The following is a 17653-nucleotide window of genomic DNA, read 5'->3' on the forward strand; positions in this document are numbered from 1 at the left end:
CCATTTCTAAGCCGAAGAGCCAGCATTGTCCATAGACACCTCCAAGGTCATGTGGCCGGCATGACTGCATGGAGCGCCGTTACCTTCCCGCCAGAGCGGTACCTATTGATCTACTCACATTTGCATGTTTTCGAACTGCTAGGTTGGCAGAAGCTAGGGCTGATCATTAATTCATTGATTAATTAATATTGTTATTAATTATTATTCCTAATATTATTAATTAGGAATAATAATAACAATATTAATTAATTAATCGATGAATTAATGATTGAGCCCCTTTTGGAGAGATAAAGCGGGGTCTATGTCAATATAAGATTAATATTTTATATTTTTAGCCATATTTTTATATTCTGCTGCTGTTTCCTATGGTTGTCATTAAGAAGGAAGGAGGGTTTCATTTCCGCCGCTGCTGGGATTCGAACCTACGTCATTCTGGGGTGGTGGTGTTTTGTTTTGGTGTGTTTCGTCATTTCCGCCGGTGCTGGGATTCGAACCGGCGGTCTTGCAAGAGTGTGGGCGCGTGACGTCACTCACAGAGTCCTGGCTGCTTCTGTTTCGGCGGAGGAGGTTTGTCCCTGTGCTGCCACCGTTGGTTCTCGCGAGTGGGCGGGGCGACGAAGAGAGAAGAGTGAGGCGCGCGGCTTCTACAACAGGAAGTTTGTCCCGGCGGCGCTGCCGTCGTGGGCGGTGCTTCGGAGGCTCCTCCCACTTTCCCTTTCGCTCAGCGCCAGAAAGGAAGAGGAAGCGGAGGAGGAAGGAAGGAAGCGGGGAAGGAAGGTGAGTCAAGGCCTCGCTGCTTACTGTTATTGGCACCCCACTTCCGGGATGGACTCTCCAGCTTTGGAAGGGGGCCCCCGAGGCCATCCAGCCCAGCCCCCTCCCACCCTGAAGGCACCACCCGATCCCTCCCGACAGATGGCCTCCCAGCCCCAGCAATAGTAATTATAATATTATATTATAATGATCCCTCCTGACAGATGGCCATCCAGCCACTGCAATAGTAATTATATTATATAATAATTAAAATCTATTATTATTATTATTATTTATCTGATCCCTCCTGACAGATGGCCATCCAGCCGCTGCAATAGTAATTATATTATATAATAATTAAAATCTATTATTATTATTATTATTATTATTATTATTTATCTGATCCCTCCCGGCAGATAGCCATCCAGCTCCTGTAATAGTAATTATAATATTATATAATAATAATAATAATAATAATAATAATAATTTTTCTGATCCCTCCTGACAGATGGCCATCCAGCCCCTGCAAGGCCCTGTAATAGTAATTATAATATTATATAATAATAATAATAATAATAATAATAATAATTTATCTGATTCTCTCCTGACAGATGGCCATCCAGCCCCTGCAAGGCCCTGTAATAGTAATTATAATATATAATATATAATAATAATAATTTATCTGATCCCTCCTAACAGATGGCCATCGAGCCTTTGCAATAATAATAATAATAATAATAACATAATAATAATAATAATTTATCCGATCCCTCCTGACAGATGGCCATCAAGCCTCTGCAATAATAATTATAATAATATATCATAATTATAATAACAAATAATAACTATAATAATTCACCGGATCCCTCCCAACACATGGCCATTCCACCTCTGAATATTAATTATTATTCATCTGATCCCAACAGATGGCTTTCCAGCCTCTGCAATAATAATAATAATAATAATAATAATAATAATAATAATAATAAATTATTTTATAATATAAAATAATTATTATCATTCACTCGATTCCTCCCTCCCAGACTCTGCAATAATAATAATAATATACTTTATAATATAAAATAAATATCATCATTCACCCAATTCCTCCTTCCTAGCCTCTGTAATAATAATAATAATAATAATAATAATAATAATAATCTCATCCCCCTGACAGATGGCTATCCAGACTCTGTAATAATAATAGTAATGATAATAATAATAATAATAATAGTAATAATAATAATAATATTAGAAATAATAATTCATATGATCCTTTCTGACAGATAGCCATACAGGCTCAGCAATAATAATGATATATAATAATATTAGAATTAGAATTCATCTGATCCCCCACAGTAGATGGCCATCCAGTCTCTGCAATAATAATAATAACAACAATTATTATTATTATTATTATTGTATACTATAAAATAATTATTATAATTCATCTGATTCATCCCTCCCAGCCTCTGCAATAATAATAATAATCAGATCCACCTGACAGATGGCTATCCAGACTCTGGCATAACAATAATAATGCAATAATAATAATAATAATAATTCATCTGATCCATTCAGACAGAAAGCAATACAGGTGCTGCAACAATAATGATATATAATAATAAAATTAGAATTCATCTGATCCCCCCAATTGACAGCCATTCAGCCTCTGTAATAATAATAACAATAATAATAATAATAATAATAATAATAATAATAATAATTCATCCAATCCCTCCAAATAGATGACCATCCATTCTCTGTGATAATAATAACAATAACAATAATTTATTATTATTATTATTATTATTATTATTATTATTATTATTATTATTATTATTATTCACCTGATCCCTTCTGACAGATGGCCATGCAGCCTCTGCAATAATAAGATAATGAAAATTCCCATCTGATCCTCCCCAGTTGATGGCCATCTAAACTATTATTATTAGTAATATTATTATTATTCATCCAAGCCCATTTGACAAATAATAATAATATTAATTCTATCATAACAGATTGCCATCCAGCCTCTGCAATAACAACAACAACAACAACAACAACAACAATAATAATAAAAATAAAAGATAACTGTTTACCTGATCCCTCCTGACAGATGGCCATTCAGCCCTGCAATAGTAATTATAATACTATATAATAATTATAATAATATATAATAATAATAACAACTATTTATCTGATTCCTCCCAACAGATGGCCATTCAGCCCCTGCAATAGTAATTCCAATACTACATAATAATAATAATAATAATAATAATAATAATAATATAATAATAATAACAACTATTTATCTGATCCCTCCCAACAGATGGCCATTCAGCCCCTGCAATAGTAATTATAATATTATATAATAATAATAATATATAATAATATAATTTATCCAATCCCTCCCGACAGATGGCCATTCAGCCCCTGCAATAGTAATTACATTATATAATAATGATAATAATATATAATAACAACTATTTATCTGATCCCTCTCGACAGATGGCCATTTAACCCCTGCAATAGTAATTATAATATTATATAATATAATAATAATATATAAAAGTATAATTTATCTGATCCCTCTTGACAGATGGCCATTCAGCCCTTGCAATAGTAATTATAATATTAGATAATAATTGTAATAATATATAATAATAATAATAATAATAATTTATCTGATCCTCACAGATGGCCATCCAGCCTCTGTAATAATTATTACAGAGGTGCCTGTAGCAGAAGGGGGCTGGGCTGGATGACCTTTTGGGGTTCCCATCTTTGCTGCAGGTGGGCTTCCCCCGCCAGCCAGCCGCCGCGATGCTGGGCCTGGTCCTCCTCCCGCTGGAGAACCTGCGGCTTCTGGTGAGCGGCCGCCCGCCGCTGGTGGTCTTCATGCTCAGCCTCAGCGCTGTGGCCATCGCCTTCCTCACCCTGGGCTACTTCTTCAAGATCAAGGAGATCAAGGCCCCCGAAAGGACCGAGGTATGTCTATTCACTGGACCAAATTTGGCCCAAAAACCCAACATTTGAATACTGGTGGGGTTGTGGGGGGCTTGATTTTGTCATTTGGGAGTTGTAGTTGCTGGGATTTATAGTTCACCTACAATCAAAGAGTATTCGGAACTCCACCAACGATGGAATTGAACCAAACTTGGCACACAGAACTCCCACGACCAATAGAAAAATACTGGAAGGGTTTGGTGGGCATTGACCTTGAGTTTGGGAGCTGTAGTTCACCTACATCCAGCAATGATGGATCTGGACTGAATTTGGCATGGATACTCAATATGCCCAAATGTGGACACTGGTGGAGTGTGGGGAAAATAGACCTTGACAATTGGGAGTTGTAGTTGCTGGGATTTATAGTTCACCTACAACCAAAGAGCATTCTGAATCACACCAATGATAGAATTTGGCCAAATTTACTACATAGAACCCTCATGACCAACAGAAAATGCTGTGTTTTCTGATGGTCTTTGGCGACCCCTCTGACACCCCCTCACGACCCCCCTCCCAGGGGTCCTGATCCCAGGTTGAGGAACAATTCCTTTCTGGGAGTTATAGTTCACCCACAACCAGAGAAGTTGTGATCTCCAGCGATGATGTACCTGGACCAAACTTGGCACACAGAACCCCCCTGACTAACTCAACCTACTGGAAAGGTTTGAGGGGACTGACTCACCATGGTGGGAGTTGTAGTTTACCCTGCAGCCAGAGAGCACACTGAACCTCATGCATAATGCAACTAGAGTAGTCTTGCCCAACATCACAAACTTTTAAATACTGATGGAGTTTCAGGAGATTAACCTTGCACGATGGAAGGAAGGAGGGATAGATAGGAGGGAGGAGGGAGGGAGGGAGGGAGGAAAGAAAGATGGATGGATGGATGGATGGATGGATGGATGGAAGGAAGGATGGATGGATGGATGGATGGATGGATGGATGGATGGATGGAAGGAAGGAAGGAAGGAAGGAAGGATGGATGGATGGATGGATGGATGGATGGATGGATAGGAGAAAGGAAAGAAGGGAGGAAGGTTGGAAGAAAGGAAGAGAGGAAAGATGGATGAATGGATATGAGGAAGGAAGAATGGAAGAAAGGATGGATGGATGGATGGATAGATAGATAGATAGATAGATAGATAGAAGAAAGGATGTATGGATAGAATGAAAGAATGATGGAAGAAAGAAATGAAGGGAGGAAAGAATGATGGAAGGATAAAAAAATGAAGGAGGGATGGATTGATGGATGGATAGATAGGAAAGAAGAATGGAAAGAAGGAAGGAAGGAAAGATAGGAGGAAGGAAGAAGGGAAAGAAAGGGAGGAAGGATGGTCTCCAAGCTGTTGGCCGTTTTAGGAAGGAAGGAAAGAAAGAATGATGGAAGGAAGGAAGGAAGGAAGAAAATAGATAGATAGATAGATAGATAGATAGATAGATAGATAGATAGATAGATAAATAGATAGAGGAAGTATAGATGAATGGATGGATGGATAAACTAGAAAGAGAGATGATGGATGGATGGATGGAGAGAGAGAGAGAGAGGGAGGGAGGGAGGAAAGATGGATGGAGGGATGGATAGGTAGATAGATAAATAGATAGGAAAGAAGAATGGAAGGAAGAAAGGAAGGAAATTTGATACAATTAAAAAATGGACTTTAACAAATAACCGAGGCAAGGCTAGGGATCCAAGATAGTAATAAATATTAAGTATAGTAATAATTAAAATATAGTAAAAATAAAGCTCATAATACAAACATAAATATAATAATAGATATAATATTAAATATAATAGATATAATAATATATAATACTAATAATAATACAGTAAATGGTATAGTACAATATAATATATTGTATGTACATATAATATTGATCATAATATTGTGATACAATATAATACTAATAATACAATATAATAATAAAATTATATAGTTTATATTACATGTAAAATTTCTGATAATATTACAGTATAATGGTATAGTACAATATAGTTATATAATACTGATATTGTACTATGCTAACAATATAATATATTGTATGTATATATAATATTGACCATAATATTGTAATACAATACTAATAATAATATAATATGATATAATAATTATTATATATGTTATATTACATGTAATATTACTAATAATATTACAGTATAATGGAATAGTACAATATAGTTATATAATACAGATATTGTACTATGCTAGCAATATAATATAATAGTTATATATTTGTTATTACATATGATAGTATTAATAATATTGCAGTATAGTGGTATAGTACAATATAGTAATATATCATACTAATATTGTGCTGTGGTAATAATATAATATTTTGTATGTACATATAACTTGTAAGCCACTCTTAGTCCCATTCAGGATAAGAAGGGCAGCATATAAATGTCATAAATAAATAAAATAATAAATAATAAATGTAATAATAGATATAGATATAATAAATATAATGATGGATATAATAATACTGTTGTTATTATTACTATTCATCATCATTATTATTAAGCAGAGGCTGAATGTCCACCTGCCCGGGATGTTTTGTGCTTTTCCTGCATGCCAAGGAGTTGACTAGATGTCCCTTGGGGTCCCTTTCAACCCTATGATTCTATGACCAAGGCCTCCGTTTTTTCTCTGCCTGATAGGACTGGAACACCTTCTTGCTGCGCTTCAACGACCTGGACTTCTGCGTGTCGGAAAACGAGACCCTGAAGCACCTAGCGAACGAGAGCGGGGCCTTGGAGGGCGGTGTGGGTGGCCCCACTGGTGGTCTTGGTGTTGGCATTGGGGGGTCCCGCCCCTCGACCCCTTCTCCACAGGCCCTGGAGGAGACCGGCCCGGTCAACACCTCGGTGGGCATCACCCTCACCCTGGACCCCCTGCGGCCCTTCGGGGGCTTCTCCCGAAACGTCACTCACCTCCACTCCTCCGTCTCCGGGCACCAGGTCGGCCTCTCCGGTGAGAGGGACATTGTTATTGATGTTGTTGTATAATGATATCATAAAAATAATATATAAGAATGGGCTCTCAGGTGAGAGGCTCATTATTATTGTTAGTGTATCATATTATTATTCTGTCATAATATTATTGTTATATCATATTATTGGGTTGCTGTGAGTTTTCCGGGCTGTCTGATCATGTTCCAGGAGCATTCTCTCCTGAGGTTTCACCCAGATCTATGGCAGGCACTCTCAGAGGATAGATGTGGGCGATATGTCAGGAGAGAATGCTGCTAGAACATGGCCATACAGCCTGGAAAACACACAGGATCTCAGTGATTCTGGCCATGAAAGCCTTCGACAACACATTATATTATTATTATTATTATATCATTATATTAATATAATTTTATTATATTAGGTTATTATAATATATTAATGTTATATCATTATTATTACATTATTATAGCATCAATATTATTATCTCATATTATTATTATTATAGTATGTATTATAATATATAATATTATTTTTGTTATTATATCATATTTTATTTCATTATAGTATCATTACTATTATGTCATTATATTATTATATTATATCTTATATCATATTAATATATTATTATTGTTATATCATATTATTCTTATATCATTATTATATCATTTTATTATATCATTACTATTGTCATATAATATATCATGTTTTTATATCATCATCATCATTATATCTTATTATTATTATATCATTATTATAGTATCAGTATTATTATCTCATATTATTATAATCGTATGTATTATTATAGTATTAAATCATATTATTTTTGGTATTATTATCTCATATTTTATTTCATTATAATATCATTACTATTATGTCATTATATTATATTATATCTTATTATATCATATTAATATATCATTATTGTTATATCTTATTATATCATTATATCATGTTAGTACTATATCATTACTATTATGTCATTAAATTATAATATATCATGTTATTATATCATTATTATATCATATTATATCATTACTATAGTATCATAATTATTATATTATATGTTATCATATTTTATATCATCATTATATCATATTATTATTATATATTATTATATCATTATAGTATTATGTCATTATATTATTATATTATTTTAACATGTTTTATATCATCATTATTATTATATCATATTCTTACTATATCATAATATATCATTATAGTATTGGTATTATTATGTCATCATATTATAATATTATATCATGTTTTATTATTATATCATGTTATTGTTATTGTATCATTATTATAGTATCATCATCATTATTATATCATTATATTATTAATAACTTAATTTATACCCCATCACTTTCCCTGTAGGGATGCAAGGCAGCTTGCAAACACATTATTATTGCTATTATTATTTTCTGTGCGTGACCTGGACCCTAACCCTTTATGTCTTGTGACCTGTCTGTCCGCCTCTCCAACCCCCGGAAGGCAGAGAAGCCCACGAGGAGATCAACATCACCTTCGCTTTGCCGGCGGCCTGGAACTCGGACGACTGTGTGCTGCACGGCCGCTGCGACCAGGCTGTCTTTGCCGTCTGCATGACGCTCACGGCAGCCGCGGCCGTCTTCCCCGTCACCGTGTAAGTCCTCCTCCACCTCCTCCTCCTTCTGGCTGGGTTGGCGCCCGCCTGTCCATGGGGGCGTCCTTGAGACCCTTTTGCCTGGCTCCCTCCTTGTGCAGGCAGCCCGCGCACTGTGCGCCCGAGAGCTACGTCAACGCCTCCTCCTGGTACAAGGTCTTCACCACGGCCAGGGACTCGGAGGCCAAGGAGGCGCAGGACTACAACCCCCTCTGGTGCTACAAGGGCGCCGTCGGGAAGCTCTACCACGCCCTCAACCCCAAGCTCACCCTCGTCGTCCCCGATGTGAGTGCACAAGGACTGCATCCCTCCCTTCCTTCTTTCCTCCTATCTATCCATCCCTCCACCTTCCTTTCTTTTTCTTTCTTTTTTCCGTCATTCTTTAATTCTTTCTATCCTTTCTTTTATCTGTCTGTCTGTCTATCTATCCATCCTTTCTTCCATTCCTCCTTCTTCCTATCCATTAATCCATCTTTCCTTCCTTCCTTTCTTCCATCAATCTATCTATCCTTCCTTCCATTCCTTCCTTTCTTCTTTCCTATCTATTCTATCTATCTATCTATCTATCTATCTATCCTTCCCCCCTCCCTCTCCTTTTTTCTTTCTTCCATCATTCCTTTCTTCCATCTTTCCTTTCTCCTCCATCATTCTTTCCTTCCTTCATTTCTTTCTTCCATCATTCTTTCCTTCTATCCATCCATCCTTTCTTCCATCTATCCATCCATCCAGTCTTTCTTCCATTCTTCCTTCCTCATATCCATTCATCCATCTTTCCTTCCTTTCTTCCATTCATCCTTCCTCCCTTCTTTCTTTCTTTCCTTCCTCCCCCTTCCTCCTATCTATCTATCTTCCCTTCCTTCCATCCATCCATCCATCCATCGTTCCTTCCTTCTTTTCTTCCATCCACCCTTCCTCCCTTTTTTCCCTTCTTCCTTCCTCCTATCTTTCCCTCCTTTCTTCCTTTCCTATCTATCTATCTATCTATCTATCTATCTATCTATCTATCTATCTATCCTTCCTTCCTTCCTTCCTTTCATCCATCTTTCCTTCCTTTCTTCCTTCCAACGTTCCTCCCTTCTTTCCTTTCTCCTATCTATCCTTCCTTCCATCCATCCATCCTTCCTCCCTTCCTTCCTTCTTTTCTTCCATCCTTCCTCCCTTTCTTTCCCTTCTTCCTTTCTCCTATCTTTCCTTCCTTTCTTCCTTCTATTCTTCTTTCCTATATATCCACCCTTCCTTCCTTCCTTCCTCCCTCCCTCCCTCCCTCCCTCCCTCCCTCCCTCCCTCCCTCCCTTCTTTCCTTCCTTCCTCCTATCTATCTATCTATCTATCTATCTATCCTTCCTTCCTTCCTTCCTTCCTTCCTTCCTTCCTTCCTTCCTAAAACGGTCATTGGCCTGGAGACCATGAATAATCATCCTGATGAGGAGCAGTGCCTTAAAGAGCTGGGCCTGTTAAGCCTCCAGGAGAGAAGGCTGGAAAAGGAGAGCCATGTTTCAGTATCCGAAAAGAGGCCATAAGGATACTGCATACGAATATAATAATAAGTCTGTCTTGCTTTATGGCAGAATGGGGTTGGATTGGATGGCCCCTTGGGGTCTCTTCCAACTCTAGAAATCTAATAATAATGATAATAATAATGATGATATACTAGTAAGTCTATTTTCCTTTATGACAGAATTGCATTGGACTGGATGGCCTTTGGGGTTCCCTTCCAACTCATAATAATAATAATAAGAATAAGAATAAGAATAATAATCTAGTCGTAAGTCCATTTTTTAATGACTGAATGGCGTTGGACTGGATGGCCTTTGGGGTCGCCTTCCAACTAATAATAATAATAATAATAATAATCCAGTTCTTGTGGTTCTTTTCGGGCTATATGGCCATGTTCTAGAGGCATTTCTCCTGACGTTTCGCCTGCATCTATGGCAAGCACCCTCAGAGGGTGAGGATGCTTGCCATAGATGCAGGCGAAACGTCAGGAGAAATGCCTCTAGAACATGGCCATATAGCCCGAAAAAACCCACAAGAACTGAGTGATTCCAGCCATGAAAGCCTTCGACAATACAATAATAATAATAATAATCAGTAATGATATACTAGTAGTAAATCTGTTTTTCATATGGCTGAATGGCATTGAACTAGATGGTCCCTTGGGGTCCCTTCCAACTCAACAACAACAACAACACATAGATAATGACACATAGAAATCTTCCTTTATGCCAGAAGGGTGTCGGAGTGGATTGCCTTTGGGGGTCCCTTCCAACTAGAAATCTAATAATAGATTAGATTTCTAGGGATCACGTTTCCTTGGCCTTCCTCCGTTGCAGGACGACCGCTCCTTGATCAACCTGCACCTGATGCACACCAGCTACTTCCTCTTTGTGATGGTCATCACCATGTTCTGCTACGCGGTCATCAAGGGCCGGCCGGTCAAGCTGCGGCAGAGCGGCCCCGACTTCTGCCCCCCCGAAAAGGTGAGTGCGGAAGCAGGAAGGGCTTTGGAAAGGACTCGGGGAAGGGCGGCCAGAACTATCATTCCCCTTGTGCCCAATGGCGCCCTGGCCTCGCTCTCTCCCCCTCTCTCTCCTGCCCCGCAGATGGCCTTCTCCGACGCCTGATGGGCCCCCCTCCCTCGGCCAGGGACCGAGGCTGCGATCGCTTGCTGGCCGGACCAACCGGACCCGCGTTCGTTCGTTCCGGACCCCTTTTCCCCAGCGACATGAAGGGGGGCTGCGACCAAAGACCTGCCAAGTGCCTGCCTGCCTGCGATGGAGGAGGAGGGGGTGCGGGGCCCGTTCACTCTGGACACAGGTGCCTTCTGCCCGCCCCTCGGACCCTGGCCCCACACACTCCCAGGCAGGGGCTGTGGAGCAAGGCCAAGCCGAAACACAGGGCGCCCCTTCCTCTCCTCCCCTTACATCCATGTATCTATCCTTCTATCTGTCTATCCTTCCTTCCTTCTCTCCTTCCTTCTTTCCCCACCCTCCCTCCCTCCTTTCTTCCACCCATGTGTCTATTCTTCTATCTATCTGTCTGTCTACATACCCTTCCTTCCTCCTATCTATCTATCTATCTATCTATCTATCTATCTATCTATCTATCTATCCACCATTCCTTTCTTCCTTCTATCGATCGATCTATCTAACAACAACCACTTTATTTATATCCTGCCACCATCTCCCAAAAAGGGACTTGGGGTGGCTTACCAAACAGCATGTAATTGTGCCATAAAAAGACACAGAAAATACATCAACATTTGTAACAATAACAATATCAATCGACATAAGACATTTACAAAAATAGGGAAAATCTATCTATCCATCCATTTTTCCTTCATTTCTTCCTCCTATCCATCTATTATTATTATTATTATTAACTTTATTTATACCCCGCAAAATCTCCCGAAGGACTTGATGCGGCTTACAAAGGCCAAGGCCGCCAACAACAATAACATACACATACACAATAAAGTCATAAGCAAATAAAACATCAAGCAAAGCATTAGAACAATAAAAAACAATGACACAGTGACGCATTTAAAACCAAGGGCTGGGCCAAGATGACAGATAGATAGATATCTAACTAACTAACTCTAACCCTTCCTTCCTTCTTTCCTATCTACTCCACTCTTTATTCCCTCTATCTATCTATCTATCTATCTATCTATCTATCTATCTATCTATCTATCTATCTATCATCTATCTATGTACAAATTCTTTCCTTCCTTCCATCCACCCACATATTGATCGGTCGGTCGGTCTGTCTGTCTGTCTATCCATGTGTCTATCCATCCATCCACCCCATCTACTAATCCTTCCTACCTTCCATCCTTCCTTCCATCCATTGTCCCCCACTCTCCTTTCTCCCTCCCCTTTCTTCCTATCTATCTATCTATCTATCTATCTATCTATCTATCTATCTATCTATCTATCTATCATCTATCTACACATTCTTCCATTTTTCCTTCCTATCCTTCCTTCCTTCCTCCTATCTATCTTTCTATCCATCCATGCGTCTATCAATTTTCCCACTCTCCTTTCCCCTTCCCCTCCCTCCCTCCCTTCTTTCCTATCTACTTTTCCTTCTCTCTCTCTCTCTCTCTATCTGTCATCTATCTACAATTTTTTTCCATTCTTCCTTCTTTTCTACTATCCTTCCATCCTCCTATCTATCCATCCATCTACTAATCCTTCCTTCCATTCTTCTTTCTATCCCTCCATCCATTCTCCCCCACTCTCCTTTCCCCCTCCCCTTCCTTCCTTACTGTCTGCTCCGCGCTAGCCAAAATGGACTGACAATGGTCCTGGCTTCGTTTCGTCAGACGTTCGTTGGGACCAGGGGGAGGGGTGTGTGTGTGGGGGCTGCACTTGACTCTCGGGCGGGGCTCCGGACTGTGGCCCCTTCTGCCGGGACGTGGAGGGGCCCTCGGCAAGGACGCTTGACGCTGCGCCTCGGAAGGAGGCTCCCTCTGGGGTTTGGCTCCCCAACTGTTTGGATCATATTGATCTCGCCTCCCGTTCCGGTCCCGCTGGCGCCGCCCCCTCCAAGGCTTCCTCTCCTAGGCCCGCTCTCCTTGTCTCTGTCCGCGGAGAATAAATGTCTGTGACCATCGGTCCCTTTCAGGGAGATGATTGGCAAGCCTGTCCTTCTTTTGCGAGTATGGATGTTTGGGAGGAAAGCTCACCGATGGGACCACTGGAGAGGCAGGACTTCCTGTCAGGGTATTGGGTGGGTAAGTGGCCTGAGGATCAGGTTGAGTGGCCTTTACTGGGCAGGGCCAGGGAATCCTAGTACAATACTATTATATCATTATATTTATTATTATTATTATTATTATTAGGAGCCCCCAGTGGCGCAGTGGGTTAAAGCACTGAGCTGCTGAACTTGCTGATCGAAATGTCACAGGTTTGAATCCAGAGAGTGGGGTGAGCTCCCGCTGTTAGCCCCAGCTTCTGCCAACCTAGCAGTTTAAAAACATTCAAATGTGAGTAGATCAATAGGTACCGCTCCGGAGGGAAGATAACATCGCTTCATACAGTCAGGCCAGCCACATGACCTTGGAGGTGTCTGCGGACAATGCCGGCTCTTTGGCTTAGAAATGGAGATCAGCACCAATCCCCAGAGTTGGACACGACTGGACTTAATGTCAGGGGACAATCTTTACCTGTTGTCGTTGTTGTTATTATCAGTATTTGACGCATAGTGTTGGAAGGGCTATTATATTATGCATTATTATTATTATTATTATTATTATTATTATCACCACCAGTATTAGATGTATAGTGTTGGAAGGGCTATTATATTATGCATTATTATTATTATTATTATTATTATTATTATCACCACCAGTATTAGATGTATAGTGTTGGAAGGGCTATTATAATATGCATTATTATTATTATTATTATTATTATTATTATTATTTGTAGTAGTAGTAGTAGTAGTAGTATTTATTATTTATTTATTTATTTATTTATTACTTGCACTTATTGACCGCCACTCTCAGCCCTAGGGCGACTCGTGGCGGTGAACAACAACATAGAAAAGACAGTGTACAGTAAATCATGACAATACATACCATTAGTAGTATTAGATGCATAATGTTGGAAGGAACATTAAGGTCCATGCAACCCTACCACCCTCTGTCATAAAGATAGAATTACTACTAATTTATTATCTGTATATTATTATTATTACTACTACTACTACTACTACTACTACTAAATCAAGGCCAATCTCTACCAAACCCCTCCAATACTCAAATGTGGGCATTTTGGGTATGTGTGCCAAGTGTGGTCCAGATACATCGTCGTTTGGGTTCACAGTGCTATCTGGATGTAAGTGAACTACAACTCCCCCAAATCAAGCTGAATTTTCCACAAAGACCTCCAGTGTTTTTTGCTGGTCATAAGGACTCTGTGTGCCAAGTTTGGTCCAGTTCCATCTTTGGTGGAGTTCAGAGTGCTCATGGATTGCAGATGAACTATATATCCCAGGACCTATAACTCCCTAAATCATGAATTCCTCTCAAAGCCCTCCAGTATTTTCAGTTGGTCATGGTAGTTCTGTGTGTCAGGTTTGGTCCAGGTCCATCGTTGGTGGGGTTCAGAGTGCTCTTTGATTGCAGGTGTACTATATATCCCAGTACCCACAACTCCCAAATGTCAAGGCCAATTCCCCTCAAAACCCACCAGTATTCCAATGTGGGCATATTGGGTATGCATGCCACGTTTGGTCCAGATCCATCGTTGTTTGGGTTCATAGTACTCTCTGGATGTAGGTGAACTACAACTCCTATAAATCCCTCCAAAGGCCTCCAGTATGTTTTGTTGACCACGGGGGTCCATCGTTGGTGGGGTTCAGAGAGCTCTTTGATTGCAGGTGAACTATACATCCCAGAACCTACAACTCTTGTAAATCATGGTGAATTCTCCTCAAACTACTCTAGTATGTTCAGTTGCTGATCAATTCCTCTGCTTGCTGCGTACCATAGAAAAGAATAGGAAAGGGTTAATGGGAAGGCAATTGTTATTTTATTGTATTATTATTATATAATATGATATTGAATTATTATATTGTATTACTACTACTATTATTTTATTCTATTATATTGTATTGTTTTAGTATTATTTCATTGTATTGTCATCATATATTATTATTATTTTATTATATTGTATTGTTTTAGTATTTCATTGTATTATCATCATATATTATTATTATATTATTACTATATTGTATTACTACTACTATTATTTTATTGTATTATTGTATTATTTTTAGTATTATTTCATTGTATCATTATCATATTTATTATTAGTATAGTGTATTGTTTTTGTATTATTTCATTATATCATATTTTAATATTATGATAGTGTATTACTACTTCTACTATTATTATTGTATTGTATTATTATATTGTATTGCATCTGTATTATTTCATTGTATCATTCTCATATTTTATTATGATAGTGTATTACTACTACTATTATTTTATTGTATTATTATATTGTATTGTTTTTCGTATTATTTCATTGTATCATAATCATATTTATTATAATTATATTGTATTATTGTTACCATAATTGTATTATTATATTGTATTGTTTTTGTATTATTTCATTGTATCATCATATTATTTTATTATTATAGTGTATTACTACTATTATTTAATTGTATTATTATGTTGTACTGTTTTTAGTATTATTATTTCATTGTATTATCAGCATCATATTTTTATTATTATGATATCATTACTACTTCTATTATTGTATTATTGTATTGTTTTTGTATTATTTCATTGTATCATTATCATATTTTATTATGATGATGATGATAGTGTATTATTATTATTGCTACTACTATTATTTTCTTATATTATTATATTGTATTGTTTTTAGTATTATTTCATTGTATCATCGTCATATTATTATTGCAATAATATGATGATGATACATAATAATATGATGATGACCTTGCAAAGGCATTCGACACAGTGAATCGCAGCGCTCTCTGGAACATCCTCCAAAAAATCGGGTCTCCTAACAAATGTGTGAACATCCTGCGGCTCCTCCATGATGACATGATGACAACAGTCTTGGACAGCAATGGCTCCCAAAGTGACCCATTTAAGGTGGAATCGGGTGTCAAACAGGGATGTGTTATTGCCCCAACTCTTCTCCATCTTCATTGCTATGATACTTCATCTTGTTGATGGGAAGCTTCCCACCAGAGTGGAAATCATCTATCGGACAGATGGCAAGCTGTTTAACCTCAGCAGACTGAAAGCCAAAACCAAGGTTAGAACAACATTTGTTATAGAACTCCAGTATGCTGATGACAACGTCGTCTGTGCGCATTCAGAAGACCTACAAGCCACTCTAAATACCTTCACAGAAGCATACGAGATGCTCAGCCTGTCATTGAACATTGAGAAAACCAAAGTGCTCTTCCAGCAGTCACCAGCCCACCCCTTTCCAATGCCAGAGAGACAGCTTAATGGTGTAAGATTAGAAAATGTTGACCATTTCCGCTCCCTTGGCAGCCACCTCTCCACCAAAGTCAACATTGACACTGAAATACAACACTGCCCGAGCTCTGTGAGTGCAGCATTTTTCCGAATGAACCAGAAAGTGTTTGAGGACTGGGACATCTGTAGGGGGAGGCCAAGGGTCTTGTTTATAAAGCCATTCCCCTCCCAGCCAAAGAGAGATCCAGCCAAAGAGAGATCACTTGCACAGGACACGTATTATATATATATATATATATATATATATATATATATATATATACACACACACACACACACACACACACACACACTCTATGCCTGTGAGACGTGGACTGTCTACAGATGTCACATGCAACTCCTGGAACGATTCCATCAGCGTTGCCTCCAGAAAATCTTGGGAAGACAGGTGGACAAACATCAGCGTGCTGGAAGAAGCAAAGACCACCAGCATTGAAGTGATGGTCCTCCCCCATCAATTCCACTCGACTGGCCACATTGTCCGGATGCCAGACCACCGTCTCCCAAAGCAGTTGCTCTACTCTGAACTCAAGAACGGAAAATGGAATGTTGGAAGACAGGAAAAGAGATTGAAAGATGGGCTCAAATGGGACCAGGCCTTTGGGTAAGCTGGAAGATGGATAAAAGACAATGATGACCAGGAAAGGAGTAGGAAAGGACAATGACAATGCTGGATGGATTATGGATTTATGAATTGGCGAATGTTGACCACAAGATGATTTTATTGCTGCTATTGTATTAATTTGATTGTTTTAACTAGTTATAATTGTTGTCGTTATATTGTATTAAGTGTACTGTTGGGCATCGAATTGTGCCTTTTGTAAGCCACCCTGATTCCCCCCAGGGGGTTGAGAAGGGCGGGTAGAAGCACTTCAAATAAACAAATAAAGCCAGCCTTAAAAACTGTGGCATAGACACTGAGAACTGGGAAGCCCTGGCCCTTGAGCGTTCCGGTTGGAGATCAGCTGTGACCAGCAGTGCTGCAGAATTTGAAGAGGCATGAATGGAGGGTGAGAGAGAAACGTACCAAGAGGAAGGCATGTAAAGCCAACCCCGACTGGGACCGTCTTCCACCTGGAAACCTATGCCCTCACTGCGGGAGTAGATGTAGGTCAAGAATAGGGCTCCACAGTCACCTATGGACCCACAAGAAGACTGATCCTGGAAGACTATCCTACTAGGCCAAGGAGGGATCGCCTAAGTAAGTAATTATTATTTTTGTATTATATGATATTGTATTATCGTTATTGCTATTACTATTACTTTG

General features: G+C 38.8%; 1 protein-coding gene across 1 annotated transcript; it reads left to right on the plus strand.

Moving 5' to 3' along the window:
- The first annotated feature begins 697 nt into the window (after positions 1–697).
- TMEM248 (transmembrane protein 248) lies at positions 698–12986 on the plus strand. Its single transcript, XM_067472129.1, has 7 exons — positions 698–777; positions 3550–3744; positions 6419–6731; positions 8204–8354; positions 8456–8639; positions 10688–10834; positions 10958–12986. Exons 2-7 carry the CDS (start codon positions 3580–3582, stop codon positions 10976–10978), a joined length of 981 nt encoding a protein of 326 aa, XP_067328230.1. The 5' UTR covers positions 698–777; positions 3550–3579; the 3' UTR covers positions 10979–12986.
- The last annotated feature ends 4667 nt before the right edge of the window (positions 12987–17653 follow it).

The sequence above is a fragment of the Anolis sagrei genome, chromosome 11 (genome assembly GCF_037176765.1).
Source record: "Anolis sagrei isolate rAnoSag1 chromosome 11, rAnoSag1.mat, whole genome shotgun sequence".
In the NCBI taxonomy this organism is placed as follows: Eukaryota; Metazoa; Chordata; class Lepidosauria; order Squamata; family Dactyloidae; genus Anolis; species Anolis sagrei.